Genomic DNA, 12,373 nt, shown 5'->3' with positions numbered 1-12,373 from the left:
CTCCGCTCCGCACCCGGCGGGTAGTAGCGCAGCAGCAGCCGCCTCAGCCCCATCCTCCGCCGGCCCCAGGCTGCGGCCCGCTCCCATAGCAACGCCCAAACAGCGCCTGCGCGCATGCGCCCTCGCGGGGCGGGAACCGCTGTGTTCAGCAGAACGGTCCGTTACAGCTGGAGGGTGGGACCAGGGTAGTGACAGCCGGCTAGAAGCTCGTCCCTATTTATACAAACTTAGGTTTTCTTTCTCTCAGGTGTATAGATTTATAACTGTGCCTGACAAATTTTACCTGCCTTTCAAGGCTTTTCTGCAGCTTTCGCAGTCAGCTCATGGTGACTGCCCCGAATGCCATCCGCTGGCACTGCTCGCACCGTATAGTTCTTACAGAGCCGCGAGGGCTTCTGATTTATGCCATAGAAAGGAAAGTGTTGGATCTCCAAGGGCTAGAGTGCACTAAAATATTATAAAATTCAGAGTGACAAATAGCCACAGGTAACAGCACAACAAATACATGAAAGCTATTTGAAAAGCAAATAGTCAATAGCTATGGAAAAAAGACAAAGACTGAAAAACCTGACCAGCTTAGTTTTTTTAAAGAGAAACTCAGGACAGACACCTGAGTATGAAAATACTATGTCGTCAAAGACAGAAGAAAAAAATTTATTTGAAAAGAGATAAACATGGAATGATTAAAAGACAATGTATTAATAAAACTAAAGATTTGAGTCATTACGTTACGCAGAAATGACTGCAGAGCACCAACAGGGGGAAGCAGTGAACATATTTTCATTTAGTAAATTTCCTCATAGCCCACATTGTTGACAATGGGTCAACAGAAGACAGTCCCGGTCAGTGTTTAGCAATACGTGACTTTCCCAAAAACACCCCTATGGCTCCCTATAGCTTCACTTTGAAGACAGTCCTTTGGATCTTGAAAGCCAGGAAGTAGAATACAATGGCTGATGCCAGATTTACTTTGAGACATGACTGGGGGACAAAGTGGTCTCTGGGTTTTTCACTGCGATTTGTTTGTTTTAATAATTTGTCTTATTTGAATGTGGAAAGTCTTGAGGCAGATAAATATTTTTATTGAAAACAAATAACTTGAAAAGCCTTCCAACTGAATTGACTTACTTGGAACAACCCTATTCAAAAATAACTTTTTGAACAACCTCTAGTCTTGGTGGCCTCCAGTTTCTTAACTGCTTTTTGTATTTGTTTAGCATAATATGTATCCACCCAGATTATCATACCTGAATAGAAATATTTTTCTGTTCTTTTAACTTAAGTGATGTTAACAGCGAATATGGCATGGACACTGCTTCCTACATTAACAAGCTCTTTGTTCTTCATAAACTCACATTCAGGCAGACTTTCTGGTGCCTTCAGGGTTACTTAACACTAACTAGAAGTGCTACATTCAATTTTTTTTTGTTCAAGTCTTGGCACTTCTCTGCAGCATAAATGAGGTGTATCTGCAGTTCAGCTATAACTTAAGCACAAAGCTTCTCTTCAATTCTGTACTTCACGGTTGTATTTGCATCATTGAATCAATTATTGCAATATTATTGAGAAATAATTTTTTCAATGTTTCACATATCATATGCTAATGAAGGGGTTTTTGTTGGCCTTTTATGACACACAGAAAGGGAAAATGTAGTCCCCGTCTAAACAGGGGAGAGGGAAGTGGAAAGGCTGCAGAGCTCCATGACATCAGCACCCGGTGGTTCGGCATGTTGTCTCCTCACTTTCTTGCTGCAAATCTCCATCTGAACATGCATGCCTCAGTTTGTCATCACCCGGGATTAAGAGGCAATAATGATGCTGGAAAGTGGTAAATCAAATCGGGCCACGACTCTCACCACCTTTCCTTGCTTCTGTAAGCAGAAGATTCAGGAGCAGTAGAGTCACGACAGAAATCGGTCCCTCTTAGCTCTGGGCCTGCTATCCAGGCTGTCCCAAAGAGGCACTGGCATGATAGCATAGATTGCTCTGTTCCTCTACAGTAACTAGAAAAAATTGCTGACCACCTGGGCAGGGGACAGAGAGCTACACTGTGCTTAGATGAAGTTTTTTCCTGGAGTGCCACTCAGGAGAGGCCTGTCTGCAAAACAAATGGCTAGTAACTAACAGTATGTCTTTCTGACAAAACAGAACCAGAGCTGTACCACAGGTAGGATTACCTAAGGAGACTCCAGGCAGCAAAGGTAAAAACTGTAGTGAGGGAGCAAAAGGAAGGACTCAAACACAGCTAATTCCTTGAGGACTAGTCAAGCAGGGACTTTGATGATACCTCAGACTGAGCTGCAGTCCCTACCGCTAAACCTTGACTGTGAAGCAGAAATGCAACTCTCTTTCAAATTCAAGGAAGTGGGCAACTAGTGCAAACTTTTAGAGGGAAAATTTTTAGGCTGCTGGGGCAAAATTGTTGCCCTGATATTTTTTAGCATCCAAAGAGTGCACACAGCCTCTAAGCTACGAAAGGCCAGCTTCAAGAATCTGCATACACACCGTAGAGAGTTCAAAAATATCTACACTGGAAAAAAAAAAATTAAATGCTGAGACATACAGGCAGGATCTCCAGCAATTTTTATCTCTGGATGAGATAATCAGCTTTTATGTACAGAGATCAAAAGTATTGGTGTTATCACCCTGGAAAGATAACATATATCAGTAGCTCCCTATGCATTTTTGCTTATGTCGGCAGTTTGCAGGAGTGGCAGAAAGTCAAGATACTATAAACCTCACTGTCAGTCAATATTCAAAACCCTTTGAAAGGCTGCAATATACCCTTATCTAGAGTGCTGGAGACAACCGTGTTGGACAGTATGAAGCAAAATTAATACAGTTACAATGAAGAGCTTCCTTTTGAGTCCTCTGGGTTCTTCCTGCCAACACAGGTCTGAAAATCTCCCTTTTCTTGAGCCAAAGTACCGTCCTAAGATGAATAACAAGAAGAAAGTGTTTCTGACTCAAACACACTCTCATTTGCACAGAAGAGTGGGTTTTAGGCTTCCTGGTTTAAAGCTGTATCATGACCCACTTGTTCTGAAGTAGGTCAGTCTGTGGTATGCAGAACTAAATCAGAAAGGCCAGCCCAAGGATAGTCTGAGTTAAGGGAAAGATGTAGAAAGCCACTTCCTATTTCTGTTATGTTAGCAATGAGTGCAGTGAATTTTTACTATGGGGAGTTTTTCATGCTGTCCTTTTCTTGTGTGCTGTCCTTTCTCACAATTATCAGGTCTGTCAGATGCAGAACGACTGTGCTCTGATATTTCCTTGTTTCTGCTTGGTGAATTAAATTAGTTGAGGTAATTTTTTTCAAGGTTGTTTTGTTCTGGCGTAGGTAACCTGCTTGCTCTTGCCCGGACAGACACGGCTATACACGTACGCTTCTCTGTACATTGTCAGAGCTCATTCTCACTTCTGCTCTGTTATTTCCAATGCTAATCATGACACCACAGCCATGAAAAATGTTAAAACTATATTACTTGTATAAGGAACATGATCTTCTGGGAGTTTGCTGTTTGCTAGGCAAGAGCTATTCTTGGAGAAAGAGCTGACAGTGTGCTATACAACAGACAAAGTGCTCTCTTTCCCAAAGATTTTTTTTCATTTTTGCGTGGCTATTTTCATCAATTTGAAGTTATCTCAAACAAAAAATAAAATACTAGTTGCTATTTGCCTAGAAAGTGTGTCACCTACACATTTCTGTTGACATTAATAGATGCATGTGGTGTTTACCTACAGTGAGATAACAAGTAGCAGAAAGGAACAGTAGTTCTCTTCTTTGCTCTTCCACCTTCCATTTCTGACACACTGCTTATGTATCCCATGCAGTCAGGCAAATTCCATACATTCTTACTTGTTTCAGTCCAATTTTCACTTAGCAGAAAAAATATTTTCCTTGCTATCCACTTTTTAAGGGAGAGCCTTTCCCCTCTTAACCTTGTCAAGCTGATGGGTAGACCTGACAACAACAAAAAAAAAACAACTAAAAGCAAAAATACCCAATAAAACGTATTTCTCTTACCCAACCTGAGAAGAGCTCAGAAATGACTTTAATATTTCTTTCCATGGTCCAGACTGTAGGGGGCTGAAGACCCTTTGGTTAAGGAGAGCACTGTATCATCCAGTCAAGACAGCAAAGGTGACAGTATCAGGTAATTATGCAAGTACTCTGCGGTCAGATCGTCTGAGCTGCAAGATGAAAGCCAGTGAGTGATCCAGATGCACCTAGTGAGGAAGGTAGAGAAGTACTTATACCAAAAACACAACTGAGTCAAACCACTTTGAGTCAGGAAGAAGCAAAAAGCACCTGACAAATAACAGGATTTCTAGTAAGTGTACAATAGAATTGAAAAAGATAAGTAGTGAAAGCCACTTTGTTTTAGAAAATACATCTTCATTGAAGTGAAAGTGTGTTCATCTCACCATTGTTTTTAATAAAAAAGTAAAAATTACTCATTTAGGCTTTTTTTTTTTGTAATGCCAAAATTCATGAAGCATTTCACATAAACCATCGTGTTTTCTACTTGTCTGTATGCCTCCGCTAAGTGTGGTAGTCCTATTGCATTATCTCTGGTTTTTGTTTTTTAAGTTTCTTTACCATAATTTTGATGTCCTTTATATCGATGTGCAAAACAATATATATGTATATCATCCATTCATTGTAATTAACGTTAACAGAGCACTACCCACTTTCAAATCCATAAAACTTTTTTGCCTACTCTCATGCCAATTTGGAGGCATATTGTAGAGTGAGCAACTCTTTGAGATTTTAATTGTCTCTGAGAGATATTTTGACCGTTTATTCCTAGTCGTAACAGTAAGGAATGTTCAGATGTGCACTGGAACACATTTTCAACGAGCTCTAGTAAATGTACATTTTTTTTTAAAAAAAATCACTGTCGTAAGGCACATAGCTAAAATATTATTTTTCAGAAATTCATGACAAACATTAACTGTTTCCTGTGCTACAATGAATGTAAACGTTAGCCCTTGAGCAAGCTAAATCTTCTCTGAAGGCTGTGGGCTGTTACATCCATCTCCAGCAGTAAAGAACTGAAGGAGAAAAAAAACTATAAACTAAACAGACAGAAAGAACATACACATCTTCTACTTCAGCCAGGTCTGTAATTTTTTAATCACTGAAAAAGGGGCTCAAGATCATGATTTCTGATAACTGAAAGTAGTGCTCATTGCAAGAAACGTGTCAATAAGCTTCCTTTTAAATTTCATTACTACAGCTGCTACTCAAAAACAGGAGTCGGATATCAAAACATCATACAACTAGCTTGGGTGTGAAAAGCTCTTGAGATGTTCTTCTTCATCTTTGGTTTTCCAAGGCTTTCTCTGTAATTTTGAAGGCTAGAAAAAAAAGAATCATTGTGAAGGTCAAGGTTTTTAGGTAAATCGAGATACTCCGGGAGATGGAGTATTGGGAAAACCTGGTACACTGGAATGCATCAGATCCGAGGGTCATACGAATAGATTTAACCAAGAGGTTGGGTTTGTCAATTAATACATGTAGGAATTAGTGATGTATTTAATGACCCTTGGTGACTGCATCTTGTGTTCTTTTTACATCTCTCCAATTATAAGAATATTAACAATTGGGAAGGAACCAAATTTAACAGAACCTGAAATAGAGACTTTTTATCCACAGAATAAGATACCTGTACAAAGTCAACTCCCACGTACATCAGTCACTTCCTCTAAGAGACCGCTAGCTCTTTCTCCTTGCCCTTTGCTGGCTGGCACTGTTAGTCTGGAAAATCTGCCTTTTTTCTCACTTTAGTGTGTGCAGCTGCATGGTTGTGATGAAAAATGAAATCCCTTTTGCGTAGGACAGGCATTGTAAGTGTATCCAGCACAATTCCTTATGCTCTGTATAGTGTTCACGTATCTGGTCTTTCAGAGGATCTCAACCCGGGCCATTGATTGTTTTTTTGTTTTGTTTTGGGGGTATAACTGAAGTCATATAAGCAAAACTATAATTAGCAACAGTATTTTATACTCTACTTCTCCTGTGACACATTTGCTTTTTAAGCATACGGTATTCTGAATTTCATCAGATGCCTTTATATCAATTATACATTTTGGATTGCATAATCTTTGAATAATACTATAAATTCAAGGAACCTAAAAGACTATTAAACAAGTGCCGGGATATATTTATGGTAGCTACATGAGCAATACGCTCTGCTTAGTATATAATAGCAGCCAAAGCACCATATCTATTGCAAATGGTATTTGAACGTTCTAATGCCAGCAACTCTTGGTGAGCTTTGACTGGAAGCTGCCTGCAATTGATAATGCAGAATGAACAAACACAAAAATCTGAAAACCTTTAACAGAGTTAAGACTGCAACATTGGACAGTTAAGGCTGACACATCCCAGAACGGAACAACCACAAGATCACAGGGACACAGATCAGAGTTTTCTGTTTATGTACAGTCATACAACCAGAATTGCTTAGTAAACTTAGCATGCACAATGCACTGGTTTTAGTCTAAAAACTAAGAACATTTTTTATGATTAATATTTTGGCAAAGGATATTGCCTGTAGCCTGGTATTTGGAATAAGACTGCCAGGGCGTAACACAACTGAGCTCAGCATACAGCAGGCTTGTTACAATTGATTATCTGTATTATTTTGCTGTTTATCCAGCTGGAGGCATGCCACTAAGATCAAGTGACAGTGTCATAAAAGCCTTTCTTGGTTCAGGAATTTCCTGATTCGCTTCTCAACAGAACTACAGCTGAATGATGCATTCTAGGTCATCAGGACTGAAGCTCGGTTACATGCGGGCTCGCTAGTATTGGAAACTGAAAATAACTGACCGATTTTCAACATCCCTATGAAAGAGCTGAACGTGTCATTGTCACTAAGCACACCCAGTGATGCTTGGTTTTCAGTGAGATAATATGCTTGAAAACATGCATACCGCAGGCCAAGAAAAGACTTCACCCATTTGTTTCTTGGATTTGCTTTACACCACCCCCCCTGGTGTGGAAGGTGGAAAAAAACAAGAAATGAGGAACAAAAAACAGTCTTCAACTGATAGGTAGGTGCTACCATCAACTGAACACTAATCAACAAAGAACTTGTTAGTACTTGCCCAGCAGATGAGATGTGGCAGGTTTTATATTTTAACAGCAAAATTAAATCAGAAGAAGGTTTGCTATTCCTTACAAAAAAATACTGTTCATGCAATGTTGTTATTTTTATCATCGACATCTCTCTTACATTTCATTAACACCTACTGATTTTTAAACACATAGTGTGCGGTGGCAGATAAAAATTTATACCAAGAGCCATTCCTCATTGTATACACCTCTTTCTATAAAGATAATTCCATAAGACCATACAAAGATATGGAGAAGTATAGAATTAAAGCATATTTCCCCACTAGCCAAGGACAGATCCAAATCCAGAACTGGAACAAATCCAAATCCATGCATCAGGCAATGCTAACTAATATTGGTCATGCTACTGAATTTCTTCAAACTGTTAACTTACACAATAGCGTTATGTTCACAGACTTCTACTGACAGCTGCTCTGTGTAACCAATGAGAGCTCTACAGAGCACTTTTCACTGTGTAAGAAAGGCAGCAATCATGGTTGCTTCATGCTGGAATGGGAGAAAAAAATATTAAGAAATGAGTAAATCTAATTCTGATTCAATATTTTAAGAGAAAGTTTTCTGACATAGGTCCCATAGGCTGCCATGTCCTGACTGGGAATGGTGTGAGATTGCTCTAAGAAAAGAAAGGGATTTTAAAAACAGCAAAAAAAAAAATTAAAATAAAATAAAAAACAACAAACAAAACGGAGAAAGAATATGCACAAATAGGATTCATTAATAATACTGCAGCAGGCACGGGAATCGTTGAGGACTGGTCTCAAAACAGTGAGAGCAGGAGACTTTGGAACTGAAGTATGAAGCTATGCTGAGACTATGAAGGAAAAGCTCTCACACTCATTATCCAAATGATATCCAAGCTGTAATAAGAAGCCTTGCTGGCATTTTGCAAGAAAAAATAATTTGCTTTTAAAAAAAAAAAAAAAACTGTAAAGGGAAAGAAAAAGTCCCCAAATGACCATCTAATACTGCACCTCAAATTATTCAACAGAATTGCACATGCTGAATTAGGAGCTGAGGGCCAAAGAAACTTACCTACACAAGTGCAGAACAGCCTCACCAAAGTAACCAGGATTAAGGTTTTCCTAGAAATCGCTATGATTTTCGGAGCTGTCAGAACTTCTAATTGGCTGCTTAAGGTTGCTTACAAAAAATGTGCCTCAAACCTGATGATTTTGGAGATGCAGCACTTCCTTATAATACCCATTGGTATCCTCAGGAACACATGTAGGGACATGCTATTTTTACCTGGAATTTCTTAGCAGTAGCATAACAACCTTATCAATCTATGTTATCGAGCACATAAACCAGTTTTCAAAAAAATTCTTTTTTCCTCCTATGAGGTCGGTTATAAAAAAATATTTAACCAGAATAAGAGGAACAAAAAGAACATCCCACAAGTCATAGCTCTGTGGATGAAGTGTATGGGGTTTTGTGGTAACTGAGCCATGGCTGACAGGAGGAAGGACAAGTTGCAGGAGCAATACAAAACTTTTATCAGGCCCAACCTGAGAGTACAAAGAGCCACACACAGAATTTCACACATCGAGCTTCACTTTCTTCTTTTGCCCCCCTGCTTTGAATTCACTAGCTTGGACTCCAGGCTTTTCTGCACCAAGTTTATCCACAGCTCTGGTTCCCAACATCTCCACCGATGCCAACCTGTTCTCAAGGCAGGCCTGAGGAGCCTCACCTTCTGCTGCTTTTAACATGGGTTCGTTCACAGTGTCCGTACCATTTTGTCAGTGCCTGATTTAGCCTGCAAGCTCTTTGAGCCCAAGCAGGTGCCCACACCAGTGCTAGCAGGTACGGAGGCAGAGTTGTGCAGTTTTCCCGAGAAATCAAGGCAATACTCAGAGAACATGCCACCTCCCTGGCAGGCCCACAGCTTCTTACATGATACCCTTAATATCAGGGACATGGAATCCACCTGCTGGAAACTAAAGCCAATTCATCTTGCTCCTTCAGAGCTTCACCCAGAGAGAATTACCAATTGCCACATTTGCAGAGTCACAAGCAGATTGCTTAAATTCTAGCAATTTTTGAAACCAGAAAATAACAACCATGCAGTCATGAACACCATTTAGAAAACCCAACACCTCTCAGCTCCTCTCTAAAGGACAACAAGAATTGTTTACATTTAAGTTTAAGTTAAATTAAAATTAATGCTTCTATCTCTATGACTAAAATGTACCAAAAGCCAAGGCATAGATTTATCTGCAAGACTCTGGTGCTGATAATGCGAGGACTACATCAACACAGCCTACTTGGTCACATCCCTGAAATTGTGTGGGCTGTATAATAGTCCCTGAAATGCTGAGCAGCCCTCCCCATTCAGCCTGCACCCATGTCCAGATAAACTGGTAAGAGAAATTCCCTCAAGTCTGATTAAGATGAAATTAAGCTAAGAACCCTGTTAATAAGAAAAAAAAAAAATATATATATATAGCAGCTGTCAAGGGGAGAGTAAGGAATTATATCCTATGGAGGTCAACAGCTACCCATAGGGCAAACAAAGTGAGCAAGGTAGAATGTGGCTTTAATGGGTGTGAATTCACTTGTGTAATTGTTTCAGATGGAGGCTCATGAGCAAAGGAATTAATCTCAAGGTGAAGTCACCTTTTTCAATTAAAAAAAATAAACATATCACTTAGAGAGTGCAGATTTTAACATTTATTTTTTTTAAACTCCAATTTCCATTTTTTCCACAAGCAGACTTTGTTTAACAGTAGTTCAAGAAGGATTATAGTGCTAACTACAGTTAAAAGGAAACATTTTGGCACAAGACAGTGCCAAAGAAGTAACAAAATAAACAGAATAAATAACCCGCTTTACATATGCTGAACAAAACAAGAGTAACATGCAGTAAACTTAACAAAAGTCATACTCTGTACAACAGCATAAGGTAGTCCATACTAAATAGTACTCTTATGTCATATTACTAAAATACATGTATTAGTAAAAATAGAAACTTTAACAAAATGCTTAATTCAAGCAATACAGTGATGCAATATGAATCAACTCAAGAAGTCCAACGGTTCCAAAGAAGCCAGAGATAGTGGTGAGTAAGCACACAACAGTGTACAAGATGACGATCTCAACCAAGAGGTTGAACCTAGTGGTTCTTCAGCCACATCTGTGTTTGGTTGCCCACTGGAAACTGTGTCACATTGACATTTTCTTGAGCTTATGGCTGTTAAAAGAATGAGAGAACACACGTAAATTATGACCTCAGCCACAGGTCAATTAGAGGTTTCTCTCTCCAAGATATAGCACCTCCTGAGAGAATAGCTCGCGTAGAAAAAGCAACATGTGACATGACTGTCCCCGAGAAGTCTCTAAAAAGGAGTAGCCATGTCTGACAGGAGATGGAAAGACAAATGTGTACAGCGTTGCCACCAGAAGTGGCATTCAGGAGATATAAGAAACAGGCTTTCATACATGATTTGTTTTCATCAGTCCAGTAATATTTAGATTTTTATATTCCTACCTCAGGAAAAGAAGATGCTTCTTCACCCAGCCTTCCTTAGGATTTACGCAGGCGTTCTTTCCACTGTAGGTGTGGAAACTGGAAAAGAAATACGGATAAAGAGATCAGTAAATCATTCAAAATCTCTGCTAGTAAATACTATGAAGATGCATTTGGTGAAAAACATGCATCATAGATACTCTTTGTAACAAACAATAGCAACTGCTTTTGTAAATGCCAGTTAGATATGGGATGCTCCACAGCTCCTCCGATACTATATGAACAAAAAGAAAAACCTAATGAAATTTGAACTTGAAATTCAGGCTCAGGGATCATTTTTTGCACCATAATGTTGTGTTCAATCTATTGGAATTCTTGAGACAAAGAACTTTGCTGGATGCCAGAAAACATTTGTGAGACTAAGGAGGATAATTGCTATCAAGCTAAGGTGGCAGATCAACATTTAGGAGGGCTAAAGCCTTGTGGAAAAAAAAATCTGATCTCTGTGAATTAAGAAAACTTGTTTCACTTGTGTGTCTTTTAACAGGTTTGTCAAGGGAACAACCTGTGTTGGCTAGAGTGGCCCTCAGCTGGAGATGAAATATCTCTTTGTTTGCACAGCTGATTTCTAGTCAGATTTATTATTTACATTGTACAGCTGTCCTATGGGTTAGTAGTCCCTGACAACCAGAGGTTGTGTGTTTTGTTTACAGGCATTATCTACAATTTATTCAGTTAATTTAACATTTTGAAAAAGCAAGAAAATAATAAAGTTCAAATCGTTGTTTCTGCCCAAACAGACATCCTAAGTTTAATACATGTCAGAAAAAAAAGAGGATCTTCTGAGAAGTAACTTACATGATTGCATGGATATCGCAGACTTCACTGGAGAGCTGTTCAGTGTAACCCTTCAGGGCCCACCGAGGCAGACGCACTTTGGTATAAGACAGGCAGCAATCCTGGTTGCTTTGTGCTGAAATGAAAGAAAATGACAGAATTAATAAAACCCACTTGGACCACACTACCACGCTGCCCAAGGTATTTGCTCCCCAGCGACAGAAGAGGAGGACTGGGCAGCATACTTTGCTGAAACAATTCCCTTCCACCTCACCCTTGTCCTGCTGCCAGCTGCGAGCATGCACACTCTGCCATGGCTGGTGTGCTGCCGAGGGGCACCGAGAGCTGCTTGCTGGGGCTGGGACCCGAGTGCACTCACCTTCGGAGGAGCCACATAGGAGCAGCACCAGGAGCCCCAGGAGGGAAGCCAGGACCAAGCTCTTGCTGCTGAAGCCAGCCATTTCCACTCCAGGCAGCAGCTCTGCTCCAGTGGGTGCTCCCTGTGTGTCCTGCTAGCCTTGCTGCACCTCCGCCTGCTTATAAAGGGGTGGCGGGAGCCGCGGGAATTCACAGGCGGGCGGGTTCCACTGTCATCAGCGGGTTTCCCCACGGCAAATTCCATTGTGCCCGATGCGGCCCCAGCACACCTTCCTGGTGCTATAACCGGAGATAACAGCGTGCTGGGGAATTTTTTTTTTTTAAAGTAGGTTATAAGATTCAGCCCAAAAGAAAAGGAAATAAAAGACTGTGAGGTAATGGTTCTGTGGGTGAACCATGTGTATTTTTAGGGGTAGGAGTGTGGGTTGTGAAATGAGGAAAGTCAAATGTAGGTAACTCTTGGTTACCTACAGAAACTGCATATCTGCTGTGCTCTAGTTTAATAAACCCAAACTGGGGGAGAGGGAGGTGGGCTTAGCCCAGCC

The 12,373-nt window shown here is 40.2% G+C and overlaps 1 protein-coding gene across 1 annotated transcript; it reads right to left on the bottom strand.

Moving 5' to 3' along the window:
• Positions 1-10,309: 10,309 nt before the first annotated feature.
• CCL20 (chemokine (C-C motif) ligand 20) lies at positions 10,310-11,911 on the bottom strand. Its single transcript, XM_010075549.1, has 4 exons — positions 11,830-11,911; positions 11,472-11,586; positions 10,635-10,712; positions 10,310-10,337 (listed from the first exon to the last, which is right to left on the bottom strand). The coding sequence occupies exons 1-4, from the start codon at positions 11,909-11,911 to the stop codon at positions 10,310-10,312; spliced, it is 303 nt and encodes a 100-aa protein (XP_010073851.1).
• Positions 11,912-12,373: the final 462 nt, after the last annotated feature.

This window comes from Pterocles gutturalis, unplaced genomic scaffold, assembly GCF_000699245.1.
Source record: "Pterocles gutturalis isolate BGI_N339 unplaced genomic scaffold, ASM69924v1 scaffold33052, whole genome shotgun sequence".
In the NCBI taxonomy this organism is placed as follows: Eukaryota; Metazoa; Chordata; class Aves; order Pterocliformes; family Pteroclidae; genus Pterocles; species Pterocles gutturalis.
The sequence above is the reverse complement of the archived record's forward strand: the minus strand, read 5'-3'. Positions and strand labels throughout refer to the sequence as shown.